The sequence below is a fragment of the Dromaius novaehollandiae genome, chromosome 2, assembly GCF_036370855.1.
Source record: "Dromaius novaehollandiae isolate bDroNov1 chromosome 2, bDroNov1.hap1, whole genome shotgun sequence".
NCBI classification, from domain to species: domain Eukaryota; kingdom Metazoa; phylum Chordata; class Aves; order Casuariiformes; family Dromaiidae; genus Dromaius; species Dromaius novaehollandiae.
In genome coordinates this window covers 56,787,457-56,807,043 of record NC_088099.1, presented here as the reverse complement: position 1 = coordinate 56,807,043, position 19,587 = coordinate 56,787,457, and the positions used below count along the sequence as shown (strand labels likewise).

General features: G+C 38.7%; 1 protein-coding gene across 1 annotated transcript in view; it reads right to left on the bottom strand.

Moving 5' to 3' along the window:
- Nucleotides 1–19,587, bottom strand: part of POU6F2 (POU class 6 homeobox 2) — a 252,350-nt gene that overhangs the window by 15,433 nt on the left and 217,330 nt on the right. The window contains exon 6 of the mRNA XM_026121391.2: nt 10,138–10,344. Coding sequence (XP_025977176.2) covers nt 10,138–10,344 — 207 coding nt within the window. The remainder of the gene's footprint in view (nt 1–10,137; nt 10,345–19,587) is intronic.

Here is a 19,587-nt window from a genome sequence, read left to right as displayed (position 1 = left end):
CCAGATTTCAAATTCATGCAAGCTTCAGGCATCTTTAAAAACCTTTTCACTAAGGGTTGGATTTTATTTATGGATAGCTCCTAACACGGAGTGTCCACTCATGTAGGATGCAGCCTACTCATAGGGAAGGAATCCACTAGCAGGGCTTGTCTGCCCTCCCCACTGCAGTAACGGCCTTCCCACGCATCGTGCCCACACCGCTGCAGAATGCAGCTTTCAGAAATCGGACTGGACACAGGCAAGGATTTGGGCCTGGGTCAGTTATCAGACACACTCTCTGGCAATGCTAAAGATTTCAGCCTAGGCAAGGGAAGGAAAATATTATATTTAGATGGGTTATATGCTTTCAGACTGGTTGGAACAGTCTTAAAGATGTCAGTGTTTATCTGTGGAGACAGAGAAGGTATCAAATGATGAGAGAAGAGCAAATGTACTGGCTATCTTTGAAAAGAAAGATCTGCAAAATTATAGACCAGTCAACTTAACTTCAACCCCTGGAAAAGTACTGATGAAAATAATCAAACAGTTTTTAAGCACCTGCAAGAAAACAAGGTAGTAACAGACAACAAGGACTGTTAGGAACAAACTGTGTCAAACCAATCTGATCTCCCTCCAAGACAGGGTAATTGGCCTCGCGGACAGGGAAAAAGCAGTAGGTGGTTTGACTTTACAAGTCTCTCGACACTCCCTTGCGTGACATTCTTTATAACCCAAGGAAACATAGTTTAGATGAAACTACTGCAGAACAAATGCAAAAATAGTTAGAGAGCAAAACTGAGAGGATAGTTATCAACGGTTCACTGTCAAAATGGAAGTGTGCATGAATGGTGTCTGTCCTGGTTCTGGCACTACTCAGTATTTTCCTAATGACCTGGATGATGGAGAAGAAATGATATGCTTACTAAATTCACACATTGATACCATGCTGGGAGGGACTTTTGATATGCTAGAACACAGGACTGGAATTAAAAATGATCCTGTCAGTTTGAACATACCATCAATAATGTGGTGCTGTAAAAGTGAAGAAAAGGCAACTCCCATACTGAGCTGTATAAGCAGGACGGACATCTGCAATGTATGTGCAGAATCTTCTCTTCCACTAAGCATTGCAAAGGCCTCTGCAGGGCCACTGTGACCAGAGCTGGATGCCACACACCAGGAAAAATCTGGACCTACTGGAGGAGAATAATTAGGGCGGCCAAAGGCCTAGGAGTTGTCTGAAGCCTATGTTTACCTAGAATGAACTTATGTTTAATTTCTAGAAGGGAAAATTGAGCGCGATATAACACCCATCTCAAATACAGGCAAGGCTAATGAAAAAAGGAGAGAAAGGAGAGAATAAGTCTGTCCTTCCTTACTATAGTGGACAGAAGGAGGCACAATAACTTGGAAAATTCAAATTAGATGCTGGGAAAAGCTTTCTAACATGGCAATGGAGCACTGGCATAAATTTCTGGGGGAGCTTGTGGAGTTCCTAAGAGGGTGGAAGATTGTTAGGGGCAAGTTAGACAAATATCAGTATAGCAGCTCTGCCTGAGAACAGCAGAGTGGACTGGATAATCTCTTGAACCTTGACCTCCAGCCTTAATTTTTTATGATTCTATGTTATTTCCCATGAGTATTTCCCAGACAGAAATACATGATCATATATGACATGGATGGTAAATTCAATACTTTCAGGCCACACTGGACATGCTGTCCCTGCACAGATCAACTACTGAGCAAATACATACTAAATCTGATGCTTCCAGGAAGCACCTAACTGAGTGTATGTCTGCACTCTCTAGCTGTGCATGCACCATGAGCACACAGCCACAGCCACTAGGTAGCACATGCACAATATGCTGTTTAAGTCTAGGAAATGTTTGATTCTTTGCATATGTATTGCACAATGCATTTGCAAATGTATTTTTGAAATAAGCGACATACCTAGAATCTCTGCAGTTTCCTTGTCAGACATTCAGAAGTCTTTGGTCAAATGTAAGAAATTCTCAAAATTTAGCTGGGCAAAAGGGATATGGCTAATGAAGTCTGGATGCACAGTGACCTTAGGTGAAACAGCAAGGTATAAGAGATATTTACAAATTGCTGGTTTCTAATTCACCTCTGGCAAGGGAGAAGGAAGCAGTGGGGTTGGAGAAGCAGAAGAGTCACCTCTAGGACTGATCAGGGAGGGAAAGAGGATGCCATCTTTACCTCCCTACATAATTTCCAGCACACCCCCTGTTTTACAGACATGATGATTAAGCTGTAAATGTCCTGCTTAAAGAACAATGATGGTCATCTATGACATGAAATTGTACTAAAATACTCTCTCTTTCATCCACTATAATTTCCATTCCAGAAATAGCCTTAAGGAGAGGCAACGATTAGATTATGAATTAGATTCTAGATGACAGAATCAATTAAAACTTGCAATAGCCGACTTTTCCCCAATTTTGGACACGTACATATGATACAAATTATATTTATGACTATTGTGCATTTTCCATCCAAAGACAGAAGGAGGCACAGAAATTACAGAAGCAGTTGCTGTAAGTGCCATTCTGTGTAGGTGGATATAGTAGACATGCCGAGAATGATGACTGTATGCAACACTGATCGGTATCTGGCAGGAATGTATGTATGCACACTACAGCTAGAGGAATAGGATGAATATGAGAAGCATAAAGTGCGGCATGATACTCTATAAGAATAAGCTGGAAAATGCAAAGGGCCTGATTCTTATCTCTTTTACATCAGTTTTACATGCTGCTGCCAACAATGAAGGTAGTCTTGATTGATAACTGCAGAGGTGAAGAATGAATTAGATCTGCAAGACTGAATTTTTTTCTTAAATTATGTACGTAGTATATTCCTACTCCTGGGATGGTTGACTGGAAACCTGTAGTAAAGCCTCTTTATGAAATCAGGGATGTTGTTACCTGCATCCAGAAAGTTACAGGATAGTGATACAGTAGCAAGGTATTTTGCATCAGCTAAGGAAAGAGAGAGTAACTAAGTGGAAATAGAGAACAAACTTTGGGGAGAATGATGTCCTTTATGGTAACAGAACTGTTACTGATTTTATAGAGAGCCTGGACAAACCGCAAGGGCAAAATATGGCCCTAATGGAAGAGAGAAAAAAGTAATGGCTTTAAATTGCAGTAAGGGAGGCTTAGGTCAGACATTACAAAAACCTTTCTAATGTTAAGGAGAGTGGCCTAGGTTGCCTAGGGATGTTAGGGAATCTCCATCACTGGAGGGTTTTAAGAACCAGTTAGACAAACATCTGTCAAGAATGATATAGGGACAGTTGATCCTGCCTAGGGGGAGGGGATGGACTATATGACCTCTTCAGGTCATTTCCAGTCCTATTTGTCTACGATTCACTGAAAAGGAAATCTTGAGATGAGGAAAAACAACAAATTAGAGAAGACAGAGGTGAAAAAGACAAATAAAACAAAAGGGGCAGAAGAGATGAAACTAAGAGGGGTGGCACAAAGAGCAAGAAATACATTTTGAGCAATCCCTTTTATGATACAAATAAAGAATTTCATTTTTTTCTGATGTCAGCTAATGCTTCCTGTGAAATACAGGTAATAGGGCTACTAAGGACTACAGTCCATGGAAAGTGCTGAAAAATAAACAAATACTTTGATGTAAAAAGACATTCCAAAATCCTTTGAAATGCCACCATGATGCCTTGCAGAAGTAGTAGTTTAGGTTTTTTTATGCTTTGATTCTTCCTGTAAGCTGAGTTCTTTACTCAGTCTAAATTTCCTAATGTGTCAAATGTTTGTTTCTGAGAAAGGGCCATGGTATAGCATGGCCACTGCTAGATTCTAGAGCACCACAGCAGAGCAAGCCTGCCTTCAAAGCTACTCATACTGCATGACAAGGCATAGCTTTGAAAAATGTCTTCTTAAACCTTCCAGCAAATCAAAAGAACAAGTTATTACACATATCTACTCATTGCATGCCAAATCACTTTCACAGTCAGCTCCGCCAGAATGTTTTCCCTGTGGCCCAGGTACTGTACCCATTACTTGATTTAGCATACTCAACTACATTCAAGAAAATGCAAAAACAAAAGTGCCTTCTATTCTGGCCAGGAAAGGGCCCAGTCTTAGGCACAGATCCAAGCACATGGACTCATACTGTGCAGGAATAACAGATTACAGGCATAAATCTCATTACAGAATGAAACCTACATTTGACTTTTTAAAATATGAAAGCTGTTTGATGCTTTTAAGTATCTTCTCTCTCAGAAATTCAGTAAAAGGGACCTCTATACACCCTGCTCAGACTGATAGCATAGGTGCATTTGGAAATCAGCATGAGAAAACTCTTAGGGTCCACACAGGCTCTGCACATGCTCAGATCAAAAATGAAGACAACAGTAGAGACGTGCTAGTGTACTGCAGACATAATTTGGGATAGGACAGGTAGAGAGATCTTTGACTGCATTTACCTAAGTCCCCCCTTCAAAGCTTTATTGTGGGAGCAGAACTACATTCAAAATATAAGCTGTAAACAAAGGTCTCTGGGCTCTCTAAATGAGGCTGAGGACACAGCTGGGCTTCTGTAGAAGTTATAATTTTATATGCAAATCAGGTGCACCAGTCATCTTTCTGCCCCCCATCAGGACTGATGTAATGTCATTGTTGTGACATTAATGTAATGTATAATGTATAAATGTATAGGTAAGTGCATAATTCAAAAGTAACAGTAATGTTCCTGCAGTGAACAGTGCTTTACTTTCTCTGCGTCAGTTCCTTAGAATGATATAACTACTGTAATAATATTTTCCTATACCCAAAGCTGTGATGCAGTTATATTGACTTTTTTGAGATATTCGTGGTCTACAAGTGCAGATGCCATAAAGAACACCGGTCACGAAGAGACCTAAGTTACAAGTCAAGTGCCTGTGCTATGGCAGGGAAACATCTGATGCAGTCTCTTGTAACAGTAAATAGATAGTCCAATGGTCCTGACTTTCAAAGGAATATGGAGAACATCACTGCAATGCTAATGATAGAGAGAGGAAGAAAGAAAGAAAGGAGAAAAATTGTCACCCTCATCACTGAAAGCCAGATATTATAAAAAGCAAAAAGTTCGATTGAGACAACACAATTTAGTGGCTATGTTCAAACAGAGAGAAAGAAGAGTGCAGTTTTCATAAAACAAGACAGCATCAAAGCAGTAAGAGCATAGCAGAGAAGAAGTGATTGAAAGCTGATTAGGTTTGAATGGGAGAGAGGAAGACAAGGGATTGCATGGAGTTGTTATAATGAGATGGTAGAGTGTATGTGGTAGGTGGAGATTGCAGAAAGAAAACTCTTCTGGCATGAAATTTGGAAAGTGGATGTACAGAAAATGACCACGGGCTCATCTGAGAGCTGTCTATGGCTTTTCAACAGCTAACTTAAAGCATGATAGCCAATGACAACGAAGACAGGGAACTGACTACAGAAGAAAATGCTGCCTAGTAGCTCTTTTTTGTGTGTGTTGGAGTTGGCAGGAGCCCAAAGCTGGTAGTGCTGTAAGACCCAGTGAAATATGAAAAGTTCTGGCAAGCACTGTAGATAAAACAAGGCTGAGGACAAGTGAGATTACCAGCCAGATTTACTGAATCTGCTACGTAGAAGGAAACAGCCAGAAAACAGCAAGCAGGGAACCATCTTGATGAGGTATACTGGAAAATAATATAACATGTAGAAGGTGCTTTTGCATTCTCTCGGCAAGCAAATAGTTTTGAAAACACCAATTATTAGGAAAGCTAACTTAAGGAATTCATGAACAGAAAAGTGTTTTGAATCCCAATAGTCTCTGGCACCTGGATTCTTCTTACCTAACTTCACGCATTTAACAATAATTTTTTTATCCTAAAATAGCCATCCTAGTTCCCTCTCTAGTCCATGGAGAAAATAGATACCTTAAAGTACCTATTAGAGATTCAACCTATCTAAAATGATTCCTTCTGGGCAGCACGGATCACCCTCTGGACATGCCTATCTTTGTCTCTACTGGAAATCTAGTTACCAGCTTTCACCAAACACCTAACTGTTTTATGACTGAAGTTGGGCAAGGTAAATTCTGTCCTAAATTTCTGACCCTTGTAAGACTCCAGTTCATGATACAAGTTCTTCTGGCACTCATGTTGGTATAAACATGTGTTTTTAACAATACAGGAGAACCCCTTAAAACAAGGTTTTCAAATCTGGAAGCAAAATGACAATGTTAACAAGTTGCTACAGCAAGCTCACCTGTTCTTGAAAAAATATGTGCTTTTAGCCACATAATATATCCCTCCTTAGAGGCATAAGGGAAGCATAGAAGTTAAGGCTACATTTCTATTATGGGATATAAACAGCTTAAAAAAGAAACACAAAATTAGGGAATAGAACATCCTTTTTCAAGGAAGGAGTCTACAAGGGGAGTCCAAAGGATTCATACCAAACTTTGTTGAATGGTTTTAGCAAGCAGCAAGACAAGATGGTGAAGCTGAAGCAGCAGGAGGCAAAGATTTTCTTAGGTTAGTAAAGAATATCATGAACAATCACGAACAACATATAGAACCTGTTTACAACATGCCTGGGGAGCGTTATGACAGACAAAATACATAATAGATAGGTGCAAAATGACTCACATTATAAGGAATCATTTTAGTGACTCACATGGTAACAATCAGGGAAGCACAGATGTATTATGGTGGATACATCTGTTTATTGAAAAAAACCACTCAATGAGCAGAGGTAGAAAAAAAGCAGAATGTATTGCAATAAAGACAGAAAATAATGCTGAATATATTATAATGTTGTTATGTAAATCAGTGATGCATCCTCACTGTGATCGTGGCATTCAGCTCTGATCACAAAATCTCAAAGAGATTATTGTGGAAATTGAAATGGTTGAGAGACGGACAGTAAAAATTATTAGAGGCACAGAAAAACTTGTTTATGAACAGAGATAAAAAAGACAAGGACTATAACAGGAGTGTGAACAGTTACCCTCTTTCGAAAGCCATTACAAATTCTAGGAGCATTCTCAGTGTGTGTATTGGTGATACTGTTTAGATTAGCAAAATCTTGGAAAACTGTAAAGGCACTGAAGCTGTAACTACTGAAATAAAGAGGAACAATCCCTACTGTGTGTAGTTTAAAGAGCATAAATCAGAATCGTCTCTTTATTCTCTAAAACTAGAACAATAGGGTTACAATGCATTGCTTCCGCACGTTAAAAAGTAACCTATTTACAATACAGAAAAAGAAGCACTGCTTTACACTACACATAAGTAATCTACAAACTCATTTCCATGAGAGGACATTGAGATTTTAGTCTGTCGAGTTTGAAAAAGTTGTATGAATAAATAAATCATGTAGTCTACCCAGGTAAAGCTGACTAAAGACAATACCTGAGGCATTTAAGTCTTCAGGCTTTGGGCAAAAAGTAAGCACAAACACATTACTTAGCAACTGAATTAGGCTGCACAGGTTCAATTATTGTGACTCGGCCAGCAAGCAGGAGCTTACTATCATTGCTTGCAATCACCTGTTCTTTCCCCTTTCTCCTGTAGTACCTAGTTTCTAAGAAAATGACAAGTTGGAAATTAAGCTAAGATCATCTATAACTGGAACATTTTACTACATTTTTTATTTCCTCATTTATTTCTCTGTGACATTCTCAAACTTTTCCAAAACTTGTCTTGTACTTTTTTTTTCCTTCTGAAGCTTCTTTCATCAAGTTACAAGACACCAAATGCAGTATGACACCATGTTGAAAAATATTTTGAATGCCTGCTGAGCCCTCTGAGTTTGAGCACCCAGTTCCTCTGAAAATGAGGTTTTGAACTTAAGACTAAATATGCTATCATTAGCTGAACACAACAGTTTGGGTAAGTCATTACCCAGGCAGTGAGATAAATTCAGAATCTCCTTATATAATGTATAATTCCATTTACTTTTCAAATGATACGGCAGTCAGTATTGTACTATCTCATTCACTTTTTAATGATGTTCATCAGCATTATTCCTATGAAGGATCTGACTCTCATGCTTCGATTCTGCTGCTGCTGAAATCAATGGCAAAATTTCCTCTGACATTAGTAGGGGCCTTCAGTAAAAGCAGAAGAACCAGTAGAGGGAGCACAAATACATAGAAATAATTTTCTGTTGCTCCTATAAAAAAGATAATGTGTAATATTTTTTCATATAGTATTCGTATTATCTTTTCGTCCCCTTATCAAGAGTACTTTCTAGATGAGGTTCCAACAGATGAAGGTAAGGAGGGTCTGTGTTGTTGGAAGCCCTTCCTGTAACCCCCGGGACCTCAGCAATCTGACTGCATGAGAAGCATGGGCTGAAGTCTGCAGGACTGATCTTAGGAAAACACTGTTATCTAATCACATAGCACTGCTTGGTGTACCACGACAGCTCTTTTCATAGGATGATACAGGGCACATCTTTGACTCTTGCACATGACCAGAGATCTGCTTACCCACAATCTGTGCAAGTTGGTAATTGATTCTGTGTACAGCACCTGAGCACTCAGACTGGGTGAACCACTACAGTACAGCATGATATGGCTAAATGGTGGCTTTCCAACTTGAACCCCAGCTGTCCTTTAGCAAGCCGCCCCCTTCAGCAATAGTTTGTCCCTTTATGTGAGCCCAGTGCCACTACCAGTGCAGAAAAGGGTTGCATCTCTGTCCCCTCTCTGCCTGCTAATTTTCCTGGCAGACTTTGCCTGGAAGAGGTTGCTTTGCTGCAGGACTCAGGAGGGACCATAGCTGTGCCAGAAGATGCGTTACTCTGCAGGTAAGAAGATCTCAGAGGATAATATAGGACCTCTGTTCTCCCCTTAGCTCTAAATTTCATGGGTTTCAAATGGGATCTCAGGATTGTGATGGTTTTTGAGAGCTTCCCTCCATAAAGGAGGGAAAGATCTAATCTCTTCAGGGCATTGACTTAAAAGAAACAAACAAACAAAGAAAAATGTAAACTGCTGAATTTCTTAGTCCATAGTCAGGCTTTCTAGCATTGGAGAACACACAGCCTGCCCTCCATGCATCCTTCTTTGTTTAAAACCACGTACGTGCAACAATTGCAAAAGCACTTGCCAGTAATATAAGTCTGCTCCCATTAAAGAAAATAGAGGTAGATAAATGCCAAGTGCTTTGGAAAATGCCTCTGCTAAATACCACAGAGGATAGGATGGTAAAAACAGAATGTAACTATCTGGATGTGAAATATCTTCAAAACAAACAAACAAACAAAAGATTTGCCTTAGAGATCTTGGTTTGGAGTTCATGTGTCCCTTGGATTCACCCAAACCTACAAAAGGCTGCTAACTAGGATTGGAGGTGTGGGCAGGACTAGCAAATAAGTACTACCAGCAATAGAAATGCTAAGTGGAACATTTAAGTGAGTGACACTTTCATAAGTGCCTTTTTGGCAATCACATTTGTTGTCTTTTCCACCCTCAATTTCCTCTCTTTCAGAGAAAAAAGGTGGCATTGCAATTCTTTGCTCTACAGATGTAGACAAAATTAACTAATCTGACTTTAGAGTACTATAAAAAGAACTACAAACATCTCTTCAGACCTCAGTGAAATTGCTGCACCCATCCTGAAGTTTGTGAACTACCTTGTGTTTCCACTGAATAATAATTTGCCTATAAATTTGTTCCGTTTGTGTGTATTTGCACAAATGCTTCTATTTTTCCAGTGAAGAATTTCATTTATTTTTGTTTTCTTCACACATTCCAAAACATTTCAAAACCCAGTCTCCTGGGGGACCATTAACCAAGGAACTGAACTTTATGGGCCAGATGGGTCTCTCCTATCTCACATTCCTACCTCAGAGATAGAAGTAAAGAGAAAATTTCTCAGCTGGCCCTATATACCTTTAAAAGGTATTAAAAAAAACACAACTGGATAACCCTGAATGTATAAATTCTTTAAATGACTTACATTATATTATAATTACATAATATAATATGCATTTATATGCTATATATAATAGAATTCATCTTTTGTTAGTGAAAACAGAAGAATAAAGTGGAAGTTTTCAGAAAGGCTGTGAGAGTCAGCAAGGAGTAGAAGATGAATCTCCTGTACATTTGTTTTCATAACCATTCAGACTACAGACACTTTACCTGCTGGCCTGGTTTGAGTGGGGATAGTGTTATTCCCTGGGTGTTGATCACTGGGAGTATCTGGTTGCCGATGACAGTAGCAATGATCTGACCCTGGGCGTTGGTCAATAACTGTGGAGTAATTGGCTGCACTTGAAGGCCCTGAGCTCCACCTGCTGCCTGGGTCGAGGGGACTGGATTAGGCATCAGTGGGATTGTTCCTATAATCTGCAGAAAACAACACAGAAAGTGAAACACAAATATTTGCCACATGTGATTGCTTGTTTTATGCCCATCAAAACAAACTTAAGTGAAATATGTGCAGAGAGACAGATATGACAGGCTGATGGTGGAAACTGCACCTTTCCTTTACTGCGATGATTAGGACTTTCAAACACATTTGGTGAGTCACATATCACTTACACATCTTAGCACTGGCCACTGTCACCCCCAACAAATTCCCTGTGACTAGTCTAGATCTATTTGGTTGCTGAGAAAAAGGATGGATTATGGCTGAGTTCTCTTTTTCCTCAGCAGGGATATTAACAGGGTAGCTTTCCTCAATCCATCTGCTGATTCTCATTCAATCTAGGAACTTAATATCTTTTTAGATCTCTTTATTTCTGATAAATTTCATTGAAATTGGCCAATTGGTTCAAAGCCATTAGGTATGGTACAGAGAGATGGATGGATGGAAAGAGAGAGAGATAGATAGACAGTACTATTCATGAGACTCATTTCCTCAGTAAATCAGACTAAAGTGTTTTTAATGTAACTTGAAGGAAAATCTGTCTCCAAAACAAATACATACAGTTCCTATTGATTTCAGCTATTAATTTATATTATATCAATGAGAAATGCACAATACAATGTAAAATTAGCTCTAAAATAACTGTTTAGTGAAAACATCAGTGGCTTTGTGGGAAGGCCACTGAATTTTTTTCTGATATTATAAAACTAGATGAACAACTTTGAATCTCTTGCTAGAGATTAAAAAAAAAAAAAAAAAGAATATACATATGAACTGTGTTATGAAGAATAATAGGTATCTGCCGAGACCTCTGCTTATTTAAATCTTGGGAGGTGATACACAACAACCCCAGCAAATCCATTCCTAATAAACCATCATGTGGAGATATCAGACTAACACAGTCAGGCATACCTGGAGGGGTGTGAGCCTCTTTTCAGAGATCGCCCTCTTCCTTACCATTATTAGGCTATGATCTCAATCAAGTGACAGTGCCCTAATGAGTTACTGCTCCTTCAGCAGTCAGAGCCTGCCCATGTGCCTCCAGGTAGGCTCAACGGTGAAGTACAATGTGATAACTTAAATCAACTTCTCACACTGAAAGAGTGCACTCAGCTATGGCAGCTCAGCTAACAAGTGGTGACTCCTGGAATCACCATCACTTTACCAAACTCACCCAGTCAACACAAGTCGGGGTGGGAAGACCAGAGAGCCATAAAGAAAATCAGGACAGCTCTCCTGTGCGAAGGCCTGGCAAAGGCAATCCCACCTATTAAGCTGTATTATAAGAGCTGCATATATCAAAGGCATTCAGAACACTGTAGAGATATTATTTAATTTTTCCTTAATACAATCCTCAAAGGTAGACAGATTCTATAAAGATTATTACCCCTGTTTTACAGAGCATGAAACTGAAACAGAAAGGAGCATTGTCTGACATAGGTTATATTTGGAAAGTTAGCCTTGTACATTGGAGTTGCCTGTGAATTTGTTTCTGCAGACCACAGTACCTTTTGGCTTTTTTAAGGTGTCCCTAGTTGAATTGCAGCTGTTTGACAGCTCACGTGAGAAGATGGCTGTTCACTGAGGATGGAGGCATTTATCGGGATCATTATTAGATTTCAGAATGTTTTCTAAATTCTGACTTTCAGCATGAATTAAACACAACTTTCCTGTGGTACAACATGTTAATTTCTCCTAGTGCTCATCGCCTGAAATATTTATTGGTCACAAATATATTCTTTCACTTTTAATGTATGTCACCAAACAAACGGGATAATCCTTCTTAACTTCATCAGCAGAAACGTTGCAAAGGGCTCTCCTTCTTTACCATGTCAGTAAAGGACATGACCTTGGAGTGTCATTACTAGGCCTATAACTTTAACTATCAAGGTCCTAATCCCAGCAAAGCAAAAAATGCTGTGCTGGTATTATCAGTAATAGAAATGTTTGCATCCACATTTAAAATGCATTTCTTGGACTGCATTTGGACATTTTATAGAATGACAGTGCTGAAGTGGACAGTTTGTAAGGTCAGAAGCAGAAGGCTACCTATATATATTAATGTGTCACATACCATTCTGTACCTGGCGTATGGTACATGCACACGGCCAGAGCTGGAGCAGGGAAAGCATACAGCTATAAAAGAGGATCCAGAAGGACAAATGCACAAATACTCTAAGGAATTCAGTGTTACCATAGGAGCCAGGGGTAAATCTGAATGGGAAATATGTTTTCCCACTGTGTAAAACTTACCAAGATTTCAAGTTTTTTTCCATTTTATACCAAAATGAAGCAAAATCTTGTCTGGTAAAAATCAGAAAGCCACCTATCCCTGGTTAACCAACAGGGCTACTTTTTACGGCATACATCTGTGATATGGCTAAACCCAGAGTCAGGTTTCTCCACCCGTTACCAAATACCTGAACAGCGGGACTACAAGGGTTCTCTGATTCAAAATGCTCAGCTTTGTATGAACAAATATATTATTCTTTGGGCAGGAAGCCTGAATATGGATGCCCCACTCAAACCCCTTGTGAATGTCCTGATTTGGGGCCAGATCACTCTTTCTCTGATTTGGTGAGAAATTCCACTGTTGGTCTTGTTAATCTGTCCTATTAAAGTACTCTAAAAATTGGCACCTTATGAAGATAATTTATGGTTTTAACATGTGCGAATTTCTGAAGAAATAATACACAACCATGCCACAGGCTTGAGGCACCGGAGCTTGACAGTCCACACTATTTAACTGCCAGCAAGTTCCCTCATGTGGTGGTATTGGTCCTTTCCAACTGGTGCTATTTCAGATGATAGTCAAGCACAGTTCAAGAACAGCACATGACAGAGACTTATCCCATAAAATACTCTGGAAGAGGCCACTCTCTTTTGGGAGAAAGAGAACTGAGGTATGTCGCTATAATCTCTAGTATGTCACTTGGCTTCAAAGCCAGAAAACAGCATGCAGCCTGTGTTTTGTTGGAATACAGAGACAGCACAAGAAGCTTTTTACCCTGTCAGGGTTTGAACTCAAATTTCTAAACAATTCCACCATGTCAAGCACATTCTTGAGACAACAAACACATCCCTAAAATTCCTCATGCTACAAAAATGTAATTAAAAAGGAGTTTTTTTTTTTTTTAAGCTATGTATGTATTTCGCTATTCCTTTTACACCTCATACAACTCAAAGCAAGTGCTAAATATTCACAGTAGAGTTGCAGAACAGGCGTCATATATGAAAGAACAGGTAGTTTCCAAAGTGCAAGGGTTAACTCGGGGAACCTTCTTTGAACACTCTCCAGACCTTTGATGGAGCTGGGCACATTAATCTGCAGAGCACTGTTGACTGAAATAAGCTACACCTGCTTGTATCTGGCTGAAGTACAGGTCCCAGGTACAGGCACAAAATGCAGTACAAATGTAAAATCAGGACTCCAAGTGAAATATTTAATGTTAATTCAGATCTCAACTTTCTTAGGGAGCCAGAGCTTTGGTCCACCTCTGTTCAAAATGCCAAGACTGTAATCCTGGCCCTGTGCAAGTGACAGAGAGTATTGCCAGAAGACTCAGTTGAGTCAGATTTTCACCTCAGGTATTCAGTATGATTCTTTTATTTTTGCTCATAGATTAAAAGCTAAATCAAATGCATCTTTAGAGAGCGGTTTTTACAGGTGTTACTTTGCTTTTCTATGTTTGCCAATATTAAATAAATTTCAAGGATCAGTTGTTCATTTCTGACTTCAAAGGAAATTTAGGGTGATTTTTAAAGAGCATTTGATTGTTTTGCACTGATTAATCTGTTAATGTCATTTTAGCTGCCTAGAATTTCAAAAAACGTCTGAGATCAAGCCTCTAAAATCTTACAACCTGAGTCTGCCATTGCCAAGACAACTTTTGTGATTAAGTGTTATTCATGTGAGATAAGGTTGTAAGGCTTGGCTTGCAAATGAAGTTAATTTGTTGATCTCCTACACACCATCTGTGGACTCAGCGGTCTTTGCCTACATAGTTTTATAAACGGTAAATTCATCTGCAGCGAAAGAATAAGCACACAGTTAACATGCAGGTAAAATTCCAAAGACTACAGCTGACCACGCAGGGAAAAAAATCCCAAACTCTCAGCACCTCAGCAATGCCCATGAGTGTTACCCCGAATGACAGGCTAGGTAATGCCCTAACACTGATAAGGTGAAGTGTTAGTCACTACTTGCACTGTTACATAGATTGTATTCCTCCTGCAATTTGCTTTGCTCAGTAACAGTTTCATCTTAAAATGAAATAAAAACATTGGATGCCTTAAAAATGATGGAGTATGAAGAACAACATTGGAAAATCTATTTTTATCCTTTCTTGACCGACAACACATTTTCATATTTAATTGCTTTTGTTGACTACTTGGCTTGCTAGTCTTGGCATGCTTTAGCACTTTCTGGCCATTGCTTATACCGATGTCTCAGTTCTGCCACAAGGAACCTGAGCTGTAACTGTGACTCACAGGCTAAAACTGTGGGAAGAAGCTGAGCAACTGCTCAGCACTTGTGGGACTGAACATCTAATTGTAGTCCCATTTGCGCTGCAGATATAAAAACAGATTTTACCTAACTGTGTGAAGTCCTACTTGCTAATTTCCCAGCAGTGAATCTTTTCTTATGGTTCCTAATAAACCTATTGTGTTTCGACATTTAAAAAAAGATACTATGATATGCTAAAATGCAGCATTCAACTGCTTTTGTTAAGTTCTCCTCCCTCTCCCCTCTTCACAAACAGGGATGCTTCCTTGCTTGGTTGTTCTCCTAGCACACCAAAGGAATATTGCAAACTGTAGCCAAATGAACAGTTCAACAGCTGTCTTTGTTTCTGCTGTGAAAAGGCTAAGTAAAATCAAAGACACTGACTACGGTAGGCTGTTTCTGCTGTCAACCAAGTCTGACATAAAGCAAATACTGTCATTTCTTCTGAAAAATATCTTCAAGTATTAAAAGGAAACATTTCTTTCAATAGCATCATCAAAATGCACTTCCCTCTGAATTTATCTATGTTACAGCCCTTTAAATACTGAAGGTTAATTATTCAGTTCTGAACAACAGAAAAATAGTTTATAGAAAAACAGGAAAGGAAGTAAGCAGAGCAACAGAAGAATTGTTCAGTAAATGAGGCAAACCACCATACACACATAAACTAATTTAACATCTCAAACTATGAACAGACAATGCATGAAAGCCTTACACTTAAGTAGTGACAATTGCTAAGCTGGTGTCAGGAAGCAGAGATGGCCAATAATAATATAGAATAAAAACCCTAAACTGATGTTGAACAGATACTACAGCATTACCTAAAGTAGAGCAGCTTTACTTTTAAGTACGCAAACACTTCAAAGGATATAATTCTTTTTAGCCTTGACACTAGATGCTGTGTATTTTTCTCACAGTTCACACATAACAGTCAACGGCCATCAGGTATGAAATTGTTTGCTATTTCCCATCATCTGCATGAGGTTACAGAATAGGGCTCATGCTCTGCTCTAGTCTAACAAGAGCCAACCACATTCAGCAGTGAGAAAAGCTCCCCCACACACACACACATTTTTGGAAGCGGGAAACATTAGCATTCACAATCACATTTATTTTTAGATGCTTAATTATGGGAGGTGATCCGTATTTCAACACAACATGACCTTCCAGACATAGCAAATTTGCCCATCAGCAGTAGAAAATTTATTAATAGTATTGCTTCATGATCTTGGAGAAGCGATTACAGCATGTCTCAACCTGGTTCCCTGGGATGGCAGAGCAGTTATGATGGTGTGGCGTGTAGGGGAAGGACGCAGGGTCTTGGCTGGCTATTATCACTCTGGCTTCTACAGTTTCACTATTGTCAGGACCTGAGCCACCTAAATTAAAGCTAGTTCATAGAAGTCTACACATGCTGCAATCAACTTTTGGCTGCAATGCAGACAGAGTATCAGAATATTTGTTAGATTCTTTTGATTTGGTTATATATAACCTTCTTTTCCCATGTCCTTCCACTGTTAATGGAATTCTCTGAACCATCATGGACCTATAATATTTCTCCTATCTGCCTAATATTTTGCAAATAACAAGCTGAAAAAGTCTGTTGCTCTGACAAAGCCTGGTGATAGTTCAGGACAGTGGTTTAATGCCCTGTCTCATCCTGCTAATGTTAGTAACACAACTGCTAGTAACTGGTTGTGTGCCCATCAGCACCTCCCTGGATGGGATCTAATTAGTATTTTGTAAATGACTTTGCTCATTTCTTCTGCCTTCGGTGGTCTACCTTCATGGCAGATGTATAGCCTTCCTGCTTTGTGTTGGAATCAAACTTATTTGGTCTAAGTTATTTTATCTGTGAACCTAAGAGAAACTTTCAAATATAGCAGTGCAAAACAACATGAGCAAGTATTTCCATGCAGCATAAAGCAACACACAGCACAGTACATCACATCTCCATCACAGCCATTCACCTCTTCAGTTTTCCTCAAGTAGGCTTTGGCCATTCTTTATGTATCTGCTGAGATATGAGGCATCAACAATGCTTGTGATTAAACCATTCACTCAGAATAACATAGACATTTTAAATAAAAGTATGCTGGAGCACTGTTACACTAAAAGTAGCATACCAGGCTGACTGTCCAGAAATAGGCCCATCCTATGGCTGTTTAGTTCAGTGACACTCCAAAGTAAAGTGAATGCCCATTTGGATTCTTTCCTTGCCCATCCGCTATGGAGTTCGGTATTGTAACATACTTTTGGCCATGACAGCCTTATGACTCAAGCTGCTAAGTCTGTGGTGGCACTTTTATTCTCTGTGGACTGAATGCTATAAGCTGCTAAAAGATTTTTAAGCTTTTAGCCACCGTAACATGTCATTTTCAGATTCTGAATGAAAGAAGCATTTGTAATTAGAAAACCAGGTGATAACCACAATTTGAGGGTCATCAGCATCACACTACAGAAGCCAAAGTGGACTCTTATTTCAGATTATATTCAACAAGCCATTAAAATAAAACGAGAACTAGAAAATGAAGATGAGTGAAGCATATTTAAATCACCAAAAATTTGCTCAAGCCCTGATTTTTGCTCTTGATGGTTAGAGCAAACTAACACATCTGGTAGGGTTAAGCTCATTTGTTCTAGTTTTGCAAGGTCATCAGCTTACAAAGGCTACTCTAAGGAGATACTTTAAAGGTAATTAAAGAAAATTTAAGGTGAAAATGACTGAGTAAAGGATAAAATATTGAAGATCTGCAAAGGATTCTTTAGCCTCTGCACAGCTGTCCCATTCTTAATCACTTATATACTACTTATATAAATTATAAACATACACACATACACACACACAATGTATACATATACACTCTATTATCTACTGATATCAATAAACCTACCCATATATACTCACTATGCTCTATATACTACCAATCTATGCATTCAAGAATTGGAAGTATGAAACATAAGCTCCTTTCACAGACCACTTCTTCAGTGCATGGTACCCCTTCTGGTTGTCTGGAGTAGCAAAAACACAACTCTTGAAGCTCAAGTCAATAGGAGGCTATGGCTGCCTGTATCTTTCAAGGTAAAAGAGACATTAATTTATGCGAAATTTGTAAATTTCTTTTGCTGCATTGTATTTCCTGATAAGAACTGAAAAAAATGGCACAACAAAATGCTGTTAAAAAAACAGTGCATCAAATAATGATAAAAGAACCAGGTGTCTATGAAATTGTATTTCTGAGTTGCCACTTCATGTAAGGAATTATAATTTTCAAGGGTAAGTATTGCTCATATATCTCTTTGTAAGTATCATAATGGAACACTGAGTCTGACATTCCACCTGATTTTCTCAGTGTTTTATTTTTTAGAAAATAATGTTTGTATAGTAACATCAAAATATACAGGACTTTATTTGTCATTGCTGTAGGAGTTATGTGGTGAAATGTTTCTCAAACTAATGCTGTTATGCTCTGTTAGAAGAGACACGTATACAGTCAGGAAAAGAATGTCTCTTTTCATCAAACATCCTGAATAACACAACATGACATTTTCTCATTGCAAAAATCTAAAGATAAAAAACTACCAAATTAAAGATTAAAAATTATGTAGAGTGTCTGCTGAACTGTTCTCTCTGAGCAATTTACTTGCCAGAATTAGCTTCCTTTTAAAGTCAAGAATTAAGTTAGGCATAAGGACCCTCAAAGGTCACAGTTCTCTGAGATGAGCAAAGCACCTGTTAACTTTAATTAGATTTATGGGTGCAGAGCATTTCTGAAAGTCAGCTAGGTAGATTCTTATGGAAGTGTTCATTATTTAAAGTTCTTCGATGGATGACTTGTATAAAATATTTCAGCAATTTTTCTGCTCACAAAGTATTGTTATGACAAAATAGCCATAATTTCTATTAATGTTTGATGATCACAAAGAGAAGTCACAACTTATTGTTTTGAGCCTTTTTTACTGGTCGTCTCCCAAATCACAAAGCTATCCTAATTGCCATGCAGATCTCTGTAGGGTACACATATGCAAATACACTTTTATATGTGTGGTTTTGGTATCTTTTCTTTCTGTAAATACTCTTGAGAATGAAAAGTCATGAATTTTATCAGGAAGTAAACGAAAGGTGGTTGAGCCACCAATATGAATTTCTAGATTTAATTACAATGAAAATATTTTAGTAAAGATTAATTCAGTCCTACTTTCTTTTCACTTGAACTGAGATTTTCCCCAGTAGCCCAGAGGAGGTAAGTACCAACTCTTGTTCGAACTCACTGAAAAGCAGGCAGCCAGCTCTTTGGCTTTTCTGAAGATTTCAGTCTCAAGTTATTATCAAGCATCTCATAGCCACAATCCCTGTTCTGAAATAAAAATTCTCAACCTCTGTGAGCTTTGTATTGCTGTGGTGAAGGAAGTGTACACACTACATCTGCACACCGTACCATTACTTTGTGTCTTTAGATTACAAACCATTTCTGTCAAGGATTGCCTCTCAGTAAATAAGGACTGCCTCTTCTTCAGTAAATAAATATTTACTATTACTTTTCCATAGTAGTATAAAGACTAGACTTGCTCACTGCCATATCAGAATCTAACATACTGGACATACAGCAGAAAAAATGTAGGCATTCCCGCTCTTCGCAATGCATGCCATGCTGAGCTATTCAAGGCTAGCTCAAGAAACAAATTGCCCTTTCACAGCAAGCCTAATTAGGCC